We start from the raw sequence: 17222 nt of genomic DNA, 5'->3' as shown, positions 1-17222 counted from the left end.
TGTGCACAGTCTCTGGGATTCATTCTCAAATATAAACTAGAAGTATACTTGTACTGTTTATTTCTAGAGTAGCACAAGGCAGTTTTACATGATTTTGGGTGCTGGGGAAAAGCAATTGTTCCAACATTTCTGATCAATTGTGAAAAGACAACCTGTCTAGTGTTAGAAGTTATTTCTAATTATGGACCAATAATATAATATTGTTAATACTACGATATTGTTTGTTTGCACTTTCAGCTACAGAAATCTGGCCACGGAGCATGAGACTTTAATGCAGAAGTATCTCCACCTGCTTCAAATTGTGGAGACCGAGAAAACAGTTGCTAAGCAACTTCGACAACAGATAGAGGATGGGGAGATTGAAATCGAACGCTTAAAATCTGAGGTAAGGTTAATTTGAAGTGCAGTAACAAGTAATAGTCATGCAATGGTAAACAAATACAAATTGCTTTGATATGACACAACTTTCTGTACTTCACAAAGCAGAATATTTCATTGATTGGTCTTTGTAACTCGGTGGTTCTTTCTTAGGTAAAGAAACATTTGCATCTTTTTGTATCTTTATAAAAGCATTTGCATCTTAGAAACATCCAGTCAAACTCCTGTTTGCAACTTTTCTTGAAAAAAAACAACAAAATCTCACCAATAGATCTGTAGTTTCCCCTGTGTTCCTTACCAAGCAGATCATGTAGTCAATTTGCTTTAAAGTGCAAATGTGGTGCTCTACATGGAATAGCTTTCTGAATATTCATGAATCTGGCTCTTTTGTATGTTGCATCTCTGTTCTGAAACATCATGATAAACCATTTCATTTGGTCAGTATATGAAAACTCTCAGGCTACTTTTGGCAGGGATGTAGGAAGGTGTTTTACAGTGGGGTTGCTTGCATTTTAAGCAGCACACTTGAATGATGGTCAAAAATTTTCTTTTAACTGAGAATTTGTGTTGATGACAATAGTTATACCGCACCGTAGGTGACTTCTTGAATGAAAAGGTATTGATTATTGATCATTATGCTATTTTTTCTCTAGCAATAACTGTAGCATAAATGAGAATTTTATATTAATGTGTTCATTCTAATATGTTCTAATATGTGCACAATTGTATAAAATGTCTTTGTATGCTATAGCATTACAATTTCCCTTCACTTGAATTAAGGGGTCCAGACAAAACATATTCCTGCATGACAGTACCTCGTGCACAAAGTGAGGTCCCTGAAGACATGGTTTGCAGAGTTTACTGTGGAAGAATGGCCTGGACAAAGCCTTGACCTCAACCGCACTGAATACCTTTGGGGTGAACTGGAGTGTCAACAGCACACCAGGCTTCCTCGCCTGCTATTAGTGCCTGACCTCACTAATGCTGTTGTGGTCAAATGGGCAAATGCCCACAGCCACATTCCAAATTTCAGTAGAAAGCCTTCCCAGAATAATAGAGTTTATTATAACTGCAATGGTGGGGGTAGTAAATGCGGAATGGGATTTTCAAAAGCACATATGGGTGTGATGGTCAGGTGTCCAAACCTTCAGCCATATTGTAAAGTGCATCCCTTACAGTATTTTTATAACTGACTTATACAGTTGAGACCAAAAGTTCTCATCAGTTATCTAGGTTAAAGGCATTGAAACATTCGTGAAATTTTTCACAACTCACAGATTCCATGTTACCATGCATTTCCTGTGTTAAGTCAATTATGGTATCTATTTTATTTTCATAAAATGGCATTTCAGTGTAATAGCTAAGAGACAGATTTATTTCAGCTTTTATTTACTATATCAGATTTTCAGTTGGTCAGAAGTTTACATACACCTTTTTAGTATTTGGTGCCATTACTTTAATTGCTTCTCAGAATACTTGGAATGGAAATTTTGCTAATTTCTTTGGGTGTAGGTGAATCAGGTTTGTGGACCTCCTTGCTCAGACATGCTTTATCAATTCAGTACACAAATGTTCTCTGAGATTTAGGCCAGGGCTTTGTGATGGTCACACCTACCAACCTACTTACTTATTTAATTATTTATTTAAGCTTTTTTTTTTTTTTTTTGCTTTTTTGTATTTTTGTTACAACTTTGGAAGTATGCTTAAGGTCATTGTCCTACTGGAACTAGTTGCAATGAAGTTGGTGGATGTCCTGAGGTGTTGATTCAGTATTTCTAGATAATCCTCCTTCCACATGACGTCCTCTGTTTTCTAAAGTGCACCAGTCCCTTTTCCAGCAGACTTCATTGTTGAGATGGTGCTCTTCAGGTTAAAAGCTTCATCCTTCTCCTTGCTAAATATTATGGCCAAGCAGTTCAGTTTTTGTTCTCTGGCCAAATGGAACTTTTGTCAGAAACCTGGTAATCACATCCAAACTTCAGTCTGGGTTTTTATGTCCTTTCATACCCCTTTTCCACCACTTTTCCAGGTGCTAGCTATGAGCTGGTGCTAGTGCTGGTTCAACTTGTGATTTGTCTAAGAACTGGTTTGCTTTTCCACATGTTAGTCAGCCACTGTAGAGCCACATCATTACATCACTGTATACATCTCCCCCCCCCCCCCCCCCCCAGTCACTAGCCAAGCTCAACAACAATAATAGTGGACTACACCAAACGTGAGAACAACAATAGTGGACTACACGTCAAAACGTGAGAACTGGTTCAATATTAGACACTGGCTCCAAACCATCCCTGGAACTGCTTTGGTGGAATAGGGGTATTAGAGTAGAAGCTTCTTCTTTGGGTGACAGCCTTTCAGGCAAAGGTAATGTAAATCTTAATGCTAGATATACGTACTTTGGTACATGATGCCTCCAGCTAATTTATCAGTTCCTTTGTTCATACATGTCAACCTCAAACAGGCGTCACCTGTACTACAGTGTCTCAAAATCCTTAGTAACTACTAACATAACCATGCATAAAATAAGGTAATCTTACCTCCATTTGTTTCAGTAATAACTATTAAACTGTGATGTGTTGCACACTGCATTAAATCCAAAATGATGAAAAATGACAAAGATTATATACAATAACAATTGTATTGGTCAACAACTCTTAGAAAGTACAAAGTAATTTTCAGCTGGCACACTCAATAGTGTTCACTATTGTAGGCATATGCTGCTCCCTTTGCCAGTTTGATGTGGTCACTGGAAGGTTCTATATTGCAGCAGGTGTCAGTATTCAGTTTATATTGTAGCAAAGATGTCAAAGTGTCTGGGTTCATGTATTTCCTACAATCAGTATGCATCTTCCTCACTTGAGAGAAAACTCTCACAATCAGCATTACTGTGAGGCAGACACAGCAAAGCTTCCATCACCTTTCTCATCACAGGGAATCTGACCTCTCCCATTGCAGTCTTTTTCTTCAGAATGTCCACCCACACCATGTCAGTTCTCCGCTTGTGCCCTTCACTGTCAGTCAGTGCCATGTCAGCATCCTCCAGGAGTCGGAAGTCTTCAAACACTTCCTTCAGCTCTTCCAGATCCACCAGTGGGGTGAACTTGTTGGCCAGGGATACAACTGACATTGAAAGAATTTAGTAAAAATAATAGTTATTTTGAACTCGTCAAGTTGTTGTTGTAATTAAACCATGAAATCTTCATTTTATTTTAGCTTTCTCCACATCTTCATGGCTAGTGAAGTAGCTCACCAAGGCAGGATATTGGATCAGTATTCTGTCAATTACTTTCTGCAAGGAGACCCATCTGGTCTGGTAGTGTTTCAGAATCTCCACTTGTTCGACTTCGACAAATTTCTGGAATTCTTTCAGTTGTTTTCTTCTTTTTGAGCTGAAATTGAAATTACATTTCAAATTATGATATATATATACTAGTTACTGATATTAACTAGATATAGATAAAATCAGTTTACCACTGACCAAGGGAAGCATTCACAAATTAAATTACTTCTTAAAATATTATTGCTGGAAATAACTTGCTAGCATGGACAAGTGCAAGATATAAATAACCTAAGAAGAATAATAAAAATCTACTTGATGCATTATACCATTTAAACCTTAACTTATGCAGGAGGTTGACAATCACTTGTGCTCAAAATGAAAATAGATGTCAATCAGCAACTCATCAACTGGAATTAACCTTGGTTTCACTCTAGCCGCCACACACAGATTTGCCAAGTGGCATATACAACCATTGTTGAAAACATTTTGGTTTTTCTCTTGAATCCTGATTAGGACAGAGTTCCTTCTACCTATCAGGATGCTGCAATTGTCACTGGCAAAGCCCGCACAGTTGTCCCATGGGATGTCTTGCTTCCTGAAACACAAAATGAAATATTACTTTTCATAAACTGATAATGACTACAACATAATTTAATATTCTTACTACAGGTTCAGTGTCTTGCAAAAGTATTCATCCCCCTTGGTGTTTGTCCTGTTTTGTTGCATTACAAGCTGGAATTAAAATTGATTTTTGGAGGGTTAGCACCATTTGATTTACACAACCTGCCTATCACTTTAAAAGGGCAAAATTTGTTCTTTTATTGTGACACAAACAATAATTAAGATGAAGAAGGAAAAAAAACAGAAATCTGGAATGTGCATAGGTATTCACCCCCTATCATATGAAAGCCCTAAATAAGAGCTGGTCCAACCAATTCACTTCATAAGTTAAATAATTGGTTGATTAAGCTCCATCTGTGTGCAATCAAAGTGTCACATGATTTCTGTATAAATCAACCTGTTCTGGAAGGACCCTGACTCTGCAACACTAATAAGCAAACAATATGAGAACCAAGGAGCACTCCAAACTAGAGGTCTGCGCGAGTCGGTTTTTTTCAGTCCCGCTCCCGCCCGCGCCCGCATTGTGCAGTCCCACTCCCGCCCGCACCCACAAAGAATTATGATTTTCAGTCCCGCTCCCACCCGCGCCCACAAAAAAATTATGATTTTCAGTCCCGCTCCCACCCGTGCCTGCCATATTTTGTCCCGCCCCGCCCGCAAATCCCGCATGATGCAGACGTTCGCGTTATTTCTCAGGAAAGTTCTTGTCTTGACACAGCGTGATGGTGCTCCGCCCCCTACTTTGAGTGGATTTGAGCATAAATATCTACAGCTCACGTTTGTTATTGTTTACCTTATTTCTGAATTCAGCATGTAGTATCTCTAATAATAATAATTAGTGCTGTCAAACAATTAAAATATTTAATCACAAATCACACATTTTTATCACATGAGAAACCATTGTAATTCTCTGATCAGCATAAAAAAGTGAATGGGCTTGCTTTGTACCAATGTGTTTTTTTTTTTTTTATTGCAAAGCAGAGCTAGTAAAAGAAATGAATTGATTTCTTGCTTGCGTTAGTCTACAACTTTAATCAGAGAGACATGTTACACAGTGACGGTAGGCTTGACTCAATGCTATCCCAGAAATCCTTCCTGTAATATGCAAATTTGGCCGCCTCTGATTGGACAGCCAAATTTGCATATTACAGGAAGGATTTCTGGGATAGCTTTGAGTCAAGCCTACCGTCACTGTGTAACCTGTCTCTCTGGTTAAAGTTGTAGACTAACGCAACAAGTAAATCAATTCACTCATGGTTCTCTTGCTAGCTGGGTGTGAACTGCGAATTATTAGAATGATCAGTGGCAAGTTCAAGATGCTATTTCTCACTCAATCTGGCAATCTGACTTGACTTTCTTTGCAAATTTATGCATCTTAAAATGTTTTTATTATTCATTCATTCATTATCTCTAGCCGCTTTATCCTTCTACAGGGTCGCAGGCAAGCTGGAGCCTATCCCAGCTGACTACGGGCGAAAGGCGGGGTACACCCTGGACAAGTCGCCAGGTCATCACAGGGCTGACACATAGACACAGACAACCATTCATACTCACATTCACACCTACGGTCAATTTAGAGTCACCAGTTAACCTAACCTGCATGTCTTTGGACTGTGGGGGAAACCGGAGCACCCGGAGGAAACCCACGCGGACACGGGGAGAACATGCAAACTCCACACAGAAAGGCCCTCGCCGGCCACGGGGCTCGAACCCAGGACCTTCTTGCTGTGAGGCGACAGCGCTAACCACTACACCACCGTGCCGCCATGTTTTTATTAATGCCAAATAAAATATCCAGCACAAATTATATATTTTAGACATAAATTAATAATTTATAAATTTTATTTCAAGCACGTTTTTAGTTAGCGGGACTGCAGCTTATCACCGCTCCCACCCGCGCCGCATATGTGCACTCCCGCTCCCGCCCGCGCACGCCTATGTGCACTTCCGGTCCCGCCCGCGCCCGCAATGAGCTTTCAAAATTTGTCCCGCGCCGCACTGCTTTGCGGCGGGTCCCGCGAGTCCCGCGGGACTCCCGCGGGAGTGCAGGGCTCTACTCCAAACTGGTCAGAGACAAAGCTGAGGAGAAGTATGGATCAGGGTTGGGTTATAAAAAATATCCCAAACTTTGACTATCCCAGGAAGCACTATTAAATCCATTTATAGCAAAATGGAAAGAATATGTCACGACTACAGACCTGACAAGAGAAGGCTGCCCACCAAAACTCACAGACCAGGCAAGGAGGGCATTAATCACAGATGCAACAAAGACACAAAAAATGACAACTGAAGGAGCTGCAAAGATCCACAGCAGAGGTGGAAGTATCTGTCCATAGGACTACTTTAAGCCGTACACTCCACAGAGTGGGGCCAAGTGGAAGAGTGGCCAAAAGCCATTGCTTAAGAAAACATGTGGAGATTACCAAACAGCATGTGGCAGACTCCCCAAACACATGGAAAAGATTCTCTGGTCAAATGAGACTAAAATTGAACTTTTTGGTCATCATGGGAAATGGCATTTGTGGCACAAACCACCCTGAGAACACCATTCCTACAGTGAAGCATGGTGGTGGTAGCATCATGCTGTGGGGATTCTTTTCATCTGCAGGGACAGGAAAGCTGGTCAGGACTGAAGGAAAGATGGATGGCACTAAATACAGGGCAGTTCTGGAGGAAAACCTGTTTGAATCAGCCAGAGGTTTGAGACTGGGACGAAGGTTCACATTCCAGCAGGAAAATGACCCTAAACATCCTACTAAAGCTACAGTGGAGTGGTTTAAAGGGAAACATTTAAATGTCTTGAAATGGCCTAATCAACACCCATACCTCAATCCAATTGAGAATCTGTGGCATAGCTTGAAGATTGCTATATGCCAATGCAACCCATCTAACTTGGAGTTGGAGCAGTTTTGCCTTGAGGAATGGGCAAAAATCCCAGTAGCTATATGCTAAGCTAATAGAGACATACCCCAAGAAACTTGCAGCTGTAATTGCAGCAAAAGGGTGGCTCTACAAAGTATTGAATGTTGGGAGTAAATACCTGTGCACATTCCAGACTTGTTTTTTCATCTTAATTATTGCTTGTCACAATAAAACAATTTTTACCTTTAAAGTGGTAGGCATGTTGTGTAAATCAAATGCTGCTAACCCCCCCAAAAAAATCCATTTTAATTCCAGCTTGTAATGTGACAAAACAGGACAAACACTAAGGGGGATGAATACTTTTGAAGGAAACTATATAATTTGTATACACAAATTGACAGTTGATTAATACTGAATGTTTTCTGAAATACTGTTTATAAAACACAATCTATGAATTCTAACATTAATTTTGTTGCACTTCAATTTGAAATATTAAAAAAATTTAATTTAACTAACCTTAGAACTTGATTAAGCCTTTGGAAGATCTCCGCAGTGCCAATGTTGCAGACTGTCATGTCTAGCATTCTTGTCTTGGCTCCTTTATTGGTGTCAAATATTTGAACCAACACAGCCAACCTCTTGTTGGATCTCTTGTCATTAGATTCATCAATCATGAGAGAATATGGTGACGAATGGCAGTGTTGGATGACTTTTTTTTTGTTGTTGTTGTTGTTGCCTTTGAAGCAAGAATCATCTTGATGATTTGAGTGGCTTTAATTCGCTTGCAGCCATTTTTTTCCCTTTTTTTTCCTTCTTCTGCCATTTTCACTGTTAGGGAAAAGTCAGGGTGCAATTTCTGTAAAGTGGTCTGCAATTGACTTGGGAAGATTGTGTTGCGCAATAAAATTGCAGAACACAATGTCGGATTTCACTACATTGTCACTATCAGTTTCAGTTCTTTATTTTTGCACAATTAAAATTACATAAAAAAATAAAGAAAACAATAATATAAGTGCAGGGAGAGGCAAAAAAAAAAACCCCAAATGGGCTTATTTAAAAGCCTCCACCTATAATTAAAATTTCATAATTATAAAGAATCTTTATAATTTCACTATCAACTTTACGAGGTTGTTTCTGAGCAAAAAAAAAATATTGGCCACTGATTCCTTCTGTCTGTTACATTTCGCTGATGAAGCTTTGATTTTATATGTTCTTTTAGGTCAAACAACCCTGATGCCACAACCTTAACATCCCGATTACAAAGTGAACAATTGCTGCAATCACTTCCTTGTTTCGATGGAAGAATAATGCCATCAAACATTTCCATCCATTCTGGAAGAAAACGACCCCCTGATTTTGTCTTCAATTGTTTTTGGTGGAACCTCCATCATGACTCACTTTGTGTGCTTGAAAAATTCGTGCTCAGCCGGAAGTTGACTACTCGCGCAACTGCGCATGTGTGGACATTCGGATTGATTCGAGTTATTCCGGAAACGCAGATAGAGTAATTCTGAATGTAAATGAAGGCGTGTTCTGCAATGATTGTGCACTAAAACTTTGAAAATATTTTTTTTAGGGTAAAAGCATAATTTCCATCGTATTTTATCAATACGCCTGTATTAATTTCAAATGCCCCAAATCCGTATTAAATACGGATAAACTGTAGAGGTTGACGTATGTTTGTTGTCGTCTTTGGGTTTCAGTGTAACCTTTTCTACCAAAGTCTGTTTAACCCTTGGAGTTAATTTGTGCCTCCCTTTTAAAAGATACAGTTTATGTGTGGTCCCAAGATTTTTACATTTGCAAACAATTCTTTGTACAGATGCTTGTGGTATCTTCAGTTGTTTAGAAATTGATCCTGAAGAGGGTCTAAAATTGTGGCATTCATGCTCATTTAAATAAAGAATTCTGCACTTGTATCTGACTCCTCTAAACATCCCTGACAAGAAAGCTTGACCAAATTGAGTGGATGCAACAGAGTTTTCCAGGGTCAAGGAAGCTCTCCTGGAGAAGAACTGAATGGTTTGGAAGGAGAGGTATGTGAGAGTCACCCAGAAATGGCTCAACTCCATGTGCCATTTTCTAGGGTATTATGAGAAGGGGGGCTCCCAAGTGAGTGTATACTATCACCAGGAAAAGGAAGAGGGATTTGGTGGAAGATGCAGTTGGAGAAGACATGCTTGCAAAAAGTCAAGCCAAGAGGGTGAGGAGAGAAACTTCCATAGAGGGGGCTTCCAATCCAGCTGGGGCACATCTCCCACACTCCCTGCCCCACAGAGCATGGTCTTGCCATGAGAATTACTTTGTTTCTCACATGGCTCTGTTTGGGACTTTGTTCCACCTCCTTAATCTGCCTCAGATGTCATTCTGCTCCACTTCAGACATCACTGAACTCCCTGCTCACCTTTGGATATTGCTTTATCTCCTTGCTCTGCCATGGCTGTCGCTCTGCCTCCCTGCTCGGCTTCAGATGTCATTCCACCTCCTTGCTACATCTTGGGTGTCACTCCGTCTCCCTGCTCCACCTCCGATGTCTCTCCTTCCCCTTGCTTCATGGGGTGTATCGCTCCCCCCATCTGCCACGCAGTCAACTTCACTCCCCCCTCATGCTTTGGTGTGTGTCACTCTCCCTTGGATTTCATGGGCATTATTGTTCCCCATTGTGCTTCATGAAGAGCTTTGCTCTCTCCTCGGGCCTCGCTGTCGATGCAACTCCTCCCTTGGACTCTACAGAGAGCTTTGCTCCTCCCACTAGCTACATGGATGACACAACTCCTGCCTTGGGTTTGGCCTTGGGCTTTGCTACCCCCTTGAGCTCTGCTGTGGCTGTCGCTCCTATCTCATGCTCCACCTCCCAGGTTGCACCACACCAAGTTGGGAGTGTTGGGAGCCCCTCTTTGGCGGGGTGAGTGGACGGGGGTTCTGTCACATCAGCACTGAGAAAAGGTGTTTTGGGACTACATTATAAATGGACTGCAGTTCCCATCAGCCACTGCAACCAGTGCCATGCCTGAAAACACATGCCTACACCTTCAGTTCTGGTTTGTGTTTGTTTCCTTGTCAAGTTTCTATTTAAATTATGTGACACTTGGTTATGCCCCATGCTCATAGTCTTGTTTTGTCTGATTCACATGTTCGTTTTCAACTGATTAAAAAATTCTGCACTTGCATCTTACTCCTCCAAACATTCTTGACACATGCTACATGCAAAAAAAAAAAAAAATACAGTTCCATGTGACATGCAAAACACATTTCCATGCTACATGCAAAATAAATACAGGGTTGGTCAAAATTATGTGAACACTAATAGATTATTTTTATTTAAATGGTACTGTTGTTCGCTGGTTTTTGTGTGTTGAACATTATGGCGAACAGATTGAGACCGTCCTGTAAATCATCTTGCACATATGTATGTTTTGTGAATAAATGGTTTCTACCATTTAAGTGTCAACATAATTTTGACTAACACTGTATATATTTCCATGCAACAAACTAAATATATGTCCTTGCTACACACAAAAAAGTATATTTTATTGCAACATGCAAAAATATATTTCGATGCTACATACTAATCCCATTTCTAGAAAAGTTGGGATATTTTCCAAAATGCAATAAAAAAATCTGTTACTTGTTTAATTCATCTGAACCTTTATTTAGCTGACAAAAGTACAAAGAAAAGCTTTTCAATAGTTTTACTGACCAACTTAATTGTATTTTGTAAATATTAATGAAGTTAAAATTTGATGCAACGCACTCAAAAATTTTGGGAGAGAGACATTACAATTTTATTATGTCACTTTTCCTTTTAATAATACTTTTTAATCATATGGAAACTGAGGAAGCTAACTATTGCAGTTTTGCAATTGGAATTTTTGCCCATTCTTGCCTTACACAAGACTTCACCTGCTCAGCAGTCTGTGGACAACATTGTCTGATTCTCCTCTTCATTATGCACCATGCATTCTTAGTATGAAACAGATCTGGACTGGCAGCAGGCCAGTCAAGTACACACACACCGTGTCTGTGAAGACATGCTGTTGTAGCCTGTGCAGAATGAGGCCTGGCATTGTCCTGCTGAAATAAGCATGGACTTTCTGGGAAGAGATGTTGCTTTGATGAATGTCTCTCTAAAATCCCAATATATGCCTCCACATTAATGGCGCGTGCACACACACACACACACACACACACACACACACACACACACACACACACACACACACACACACACACACATATGCTTTGGGCACTGATGCACTCCCATACCATCACAGATGCTGGCTTTTGCACCTTTCTCTGATGATAAACTTGTATGGTCGTATTCACCTTTGGCACTGAGAACTTGACATCCAGTTTTCCTGAAAACAAGCTGAAATGTGTACTCCTCTGAGCACAGCACATGTTTCCATTGTCATTTGGTCTATTTGAGATGACTTTGGGCCCAGATAATTCAGTGGAGTTTCTGCATACAGTTGATGAATGGTTTCCTCCTTGCGTAATCCAGTTTCAGGTTGCATTTCTGAATGCAGCGGCGGACTCTGTTAAGTGACGGTGATTTTCTGAAGTACTCCTGAGCCCATGTAGCAACATTTATCACATTAGCATGATGGTTTCTCAGGCAGTGCCATCTGAGGGCTCGAAGGGCACACACATTCAACATGGTTTCTGACTGTCACAACTTTCTAACTTGGGGGGGAGGACAGAGGAACTAGAAGCAGGCTTCAGAACAGGTGTATTCTTTTTTTTTTTTTCACTGGCAACTAATATACATACATAAGCACACACCTGGGGTGATGCAGCTCTCTCTCTCTCTTGTTCCTAACTGTCTGAAAGACACGCAGAGATGCAGGTTAATAGATAGCCAGTAATTCGACACAGGTACACCTCATCGCATGTTACCTGCTGGTTCAACTTGCCTCCACTCCATTCCCAGCCGACGCTTCACCATGCCCCCACTGCTGCAATGACCTTACCTTTTACGCACTGAGATGTCTCTGGATTCTCTGAATCTTTTCACAGTATTATGAACTGTAGATTTTGAAAGACCAACCTTTCATTGAAAAATGTCGTTTTTCAATTGCCTAACTATTCTCTCATGAATTTTGGCACAAAGAAGTGAGCCATGATCCATCCTTGCTTGCAAAGACTGAGTCTTTGGTGCATGCTCCTTTTTTACACACTCGTGTTACCAATCATCCTGCTTTTTGTGGAATCTTCCAAAATGTTGTTACTTGAATATCCAATAGTTTTCAGTCTTATTGTGCCTTTGCCCCAAATTTTTTGAGTGTGTTGCAGCTACCGAATTCTAACTTCATTTACAAAATACAATTAAATTGGTCAGGAAAACTATTGAAAATCTTTTCTTTGTACTTTTGTCTGTTCAGTAAAGATTCATGTGAATTAACATATCCTAGATTATTTTTACTGCAAGTTGGAAAATATCCCAACTTTGCTGGAAATGGGTTTAGCAGAAAATGTTTCCATGTTGTATGCAAAAAAAAAAACAAAAAACAACATTTCCATGTTACATGCAACAATGTACACACGACCAGCAAAAATTAAATGTGATTTGAAGTGATTTAAAACAGGTGATGTCGGCAGGTAATTTTAATCACAATTCAGTACAAAAGGAAAGGTCAAGTCTTTGATGAGCAAAGATGGGTTGAGGATGACCTGTTTTTTCAACAAATGCATGAAAAAATTGTTGGAATGTTTAAAAACCATGTTCTTCACAGAAAGATAGGAAGGGATTTGGATATTTCACTCTCTTTGGCACATAATTTAATTAAACAATTCAATGAATTTGAAGGAATTTTGGTGTGTAATGGGCAAGGGTGCAAGCCAAAGCTGAACACCCGTGATTTCTGATCCCTCAGATAGCACTGCATCAAGAACTGTCATTCATCTATAGCTGATATAGGCACATAAGCTCAGGGTTACTTTGGCAAACCTTTGTCAAGCACTACAATACAGAATTACATCTAAAAATGCCAGGTAAAATATTTCCTTTGCAAGAAGGAAGCCTTATATCAACTGTATCAAGAAATGCAATTGACTTCGAGTGTGGAGGCACCTGGGATGGGCCATCACTCAGTGGAAACGTATGGTGGTCAGATAACTCGGTATTCCAGGTCTTTTTTTTTGTAAGAAATGGATGCAATGTGCTCCAGACCAAAGACGAAAGGGACCATCCAGATTGTTACCAGCAATCTGTCCAAAAGCCAGAGTCTGTCATGGTGTGAGGTTGTCAGTGCCCTTGTCAAAGGTAACTTACACTTCTGTGATAGTAGCATTAATGCAGAAAAATGCATTGAGATTTTGGGGCAACATATGCTGCCTTCACGATGACCTCTTTTCCTGGTGTGACAAGGAAACAAGACAATGCAAACTACATTCTGCACACATTACAAAGGCGTGGCTGTGGAAGAAGAGGGTGCCTGTCCCACCTGTCCCTAATAGAGATTGCATGGCAAATTTTGAAATGAATAATATGACAACAATGCCTCTGTACTGTTGTACACCATAAGACCTGTTTCCAAGAAGAGTGGGGAAAAAATAACACCTGAAGTGTTCATTTGGTGTATTTGATCCATAAGCATGAACCTTTTTTTTTTTTTTTTAAATGTGTTGCAAGCATCAGAATTGTTTATTTTGAAAGAACAGTAAAATGCATGAGGTGAAGCATCAAATAATGTGGTGTTTTGAGTGCATTACAGGTCAACAATTATTTATAAATCCGTTTTAATTTAAATTTCAACAACTTTTTCTAATTTGGGTTTGTATGTTTTTATATATATATTATCTCTAGCCGCTTTATCCTGTTCTACAGGGTCGCAGGCAAGCTGGAGCCTATCCCAGCTGACTACGGGCGAAAGGCGGGGTACACCCTAGACAAGTCACCAGGTCATCACAGGGCTGACACATAGACACAGACAACCATTCACACTCCCATTCACACCTACGGTCAATTTAGAGTTGCCAGTTAACCTAACCTGCATGTCTTTGTACTGTGGGGGAAACCGGAGCACCTGGAGGAAACCTACGTGGACACGGGGAGAAAATGCAAACTCCGCACAGAAAGGCCCTTGCCGGCCACGGGGCTTGAACCCGGACCTTCTTGCTGTGAGGCGACAGGTACATTTCAAGCATTGACTCTGTTAGTCATTGTCAACTCTGTTATTGTTAAACTGGGCAAACCATTAACAGAATTGACCTGTTGACGTTTTCCACCATTTTGTGTCTTAACTGCTCATGCTAACCTCAAACCAGCTATCACATGGCATATATAAAAACAGAATTTTATGGACTTTAATCATATTATTGTTTTTAAAAAAATGAGCGAGAGATTCACTCCAATATCACAATAACAGAGTTGACAAATAATTAATGTACTGGTGATGTGTCCTCAACATTTTGTTCAAATTAATGAGAGAAGAAACATGACATACCTCACTGCCTTTCTGAAGTTTCCCACCAGAGGAAACTGTAGGTGTCATCCCTATTATTAAAAGTTTTTGTGGATTTTATGTCATTTTATAACAAAGTTAACAGAGTTGACAAGAACATTGGAATGGATAAAAATGTATTATGACTGAAATTTCACATAATACAGAAAATAGACTTTCTATGCAATTGATTTTATAACAGTTAATAGAATAAGCCCCAAAAACAGATTGTTAGACTGAATCACTTTGTGTTTATTCAAGTTGAATGTATGAATCAGTAGTTGAAGACGGCCAATATCGTGGGGGGCGGTAGTCATTTAGTTAATGTTTTATGGATAAATTGGGTCTAAAATGTACATCAAGCATTGCTTTTGGTGAAAGTTTGTCGTAATTTGCATTATTGTTCAAAACTGATACAATAAAGATTTATTTTGTGGAAAATAACAAAAGGTTTATCTCAGAGATGAGAAATGTACCCTGAATTCTAGAATTATCCGTCTGCAACCGGTGATAGGACCACGATTTGGTTGTGAGGTGTGACCCCTTAGCTATCACTACTCCCAGGCCCGTTCTGGCCCGGAGCGGCAGCACCTGCAAGGGCTCCAGCTATGGGTCAAATTATACATTTTAGTTTAGCCTAGTTTTGGCTCAGTGAGGTGGATTGTGTAGTGTCAGCGGATGAGCTGGTTTTATTTCCTGGCCAACGGTGGCACACATGAACGACCTAGCTACTTGACTAAAGGTTAAATAGTAGACTGTCAACGGTCTCAACTGAGGGCGAATGAACTGCACCCGGACATTTTTGTCGGTTAGGGCGTTCTGGATCTTGTACTGCATGCTGGTTCAACAAATGAATGCGGCCATCCAACTTGGACAGGATGTTATGCCTTCTGCCTGCTGATGGATGGAGGAGAGAGTGGTGACAGTCCTAGGGCAAGCTGTCACTACTATATTTTGCCTAGGTATTCGTGCAGAGGGCTTGACACAGTCAGCCGCTGGACTACAAACAATCGGACAGGGGTCCTTCGGTAGGGTGTCATGCATCTGAGCAGCCCTATTTAGGGATGGCCTGCTCACCCAAGCAAAGGGAAGGCCCTAGAAAATGTGGGCTAAAAAGTCACCGGTCACCCCTTTTCTCCTGGTCATACAAAACCATTATTTAACAAATGAAACATTGTGTGTTGGAATGTGCGCACACTTTGCCCAGGCTTCAATACCTTACCTGGTGCACAAACCCCAACTCGAAAAACAGCTGAGTTGGATAGAGAGCTCGCTAGACTTAACATTGGCATTTGCGCTCTCTCGGAAACCCGCCTCGCTGAGTCGGGATACATCCGTGCAAACAAATATATGGTCTTCTGGCGTGGTCTAGCCGCTGAAGATCGAAGGCTCCATGGGGTAGGCTTTGCTGTCAAGAATAGCCTCTTACCCTTCATTGACACTCCAATTTTGACAAATGAAAGACTCGTGACAATGAAACTCAACACCTGCTCGGGACCGGTCCATCTGATCAGTGTCTATGCACCCACTCTACAGGCTCCTGATGAAGTAAAGGATTCCTTCTATGATCTCCTCCAAAACACCCTTGTGAACATTCCCCGGAAGCATCCCGTGTGTTCTCAGGAATTTCAATGCTAGAGTTGGGGCTGATCACGATTCTTGGCCCTGTCAGATCGGTATCCATGGCATAGGCAAGGTAAACGAAAACGGTCAGAGAGTGCTAGAGCTATGTGCAGAATTAGATGTCTTTGTGACTAACATGTATTTCAGTGGCTGTAAGATGAATGTGTCTTGGCACCATCCCCGATCCAATCACTGGCATCAACTCAACCTTGTACTAGCCCGTCGACAGTTGCTCCAAAGTGTCCATCACACCGCGTCGATGCACAGTGCTGACTGTGACACAGATCACACTCTTATCCGGTGCATAGTCCGACTCTCCAAGCCAACGAGACCAAAGATCAATACCCCCCAGAAGCACCGCATCCCAAAAATGGAAACCCACAACATGAGTGATCTGGGACTACTTGAGCGATTTAGAGATGGCCTATTGGATGCTCTTGATGCCCCTTTGGCCAACGACACAATATCTTGTGACGACAAATGGTCAAAGCTGCGTGATACCTTGCAGCAAGTAGGGAAAGACACGTTTGGTCTCCGAACTAGGAAGCGGCCAGATTGGTTTCAGGCCAATCCAGACAAGATTGGTCCAGTTTTGGATGAAAAGAGGAATTCCAGACTGATCTCTATTAACGCACCCAACCCAGTGAATGAAGCAACTATGAAAAAAGCTTGTGCCCATGCACAACACGTTCTCAGAGAGACACAGAGGGAGTTCTGGGACAACATTTGTGAAAATGTTCAGAGGTGCGATGACCGTGGTGACATCGCAGGTGTCCATGCAGCCCTGAAGTTTGTTCTAGGGCCACCACCTCGACTGACTGCGCCTTTGAAAGACTCCGATGGTAACATCTTGTTGGAGAAACCCGACCAACTCAAATGGTGGGTTGATTAGCTCTCTCTACAGCAATCCCGTACCTTTTGATGAATCTGCGCTGGACTGCATAGAACAACTCCTGGAATTGACGTACCTTGATAAAGATCCCACCTTGCAAGAAATTGAGAGTGTCCTAAAG

At 40.9% G+C, this 17222-nt stretch overlaps 1 protein-coding gene across 1 annotated transcript in view; it reads left to right on the top strand.

Annotated features, from left to right (window-relative positions):
• rasgrf1 (Ras protein specific guanine nucleotide releasing factor 1) overlaps positions 1-17222 on the top strand; it is a 706856-nt gene that overhangs the window by 162528 nt on the left and 527106 nt on the right. Inside the window, exon 3 of the mRNA XM_060924009.1 lies at positions 238-385. Within this exon, the coding sequence (XP_060779992.1) occupies positions 238-385 (148 nt within the window). The remainder of the gene's footprint in view (positions 1-237; positions 386-17222) is intronic.

The sequence above is a fragment of the Neoarius graeffei genome, chromosome 6 (genome assembly GCF_027579695.1).
Source record: "Neoarius graeffei isolate fNeoGra1 chromosome 6, fNeoGra1.pri, whole genome shotgun sequence".
Lineage (NCBI taxonomy): Eukaryota > Metazoa > Chordata > Actinopteri > Siluriformes > Ariidae > Neoarius > Neoarius graeffei.
The sequence above is the reverse complement of the archived record's forward strand: the minus strand, read 5'-3'. Positions and strand labels throughout refer to the sequence as shown.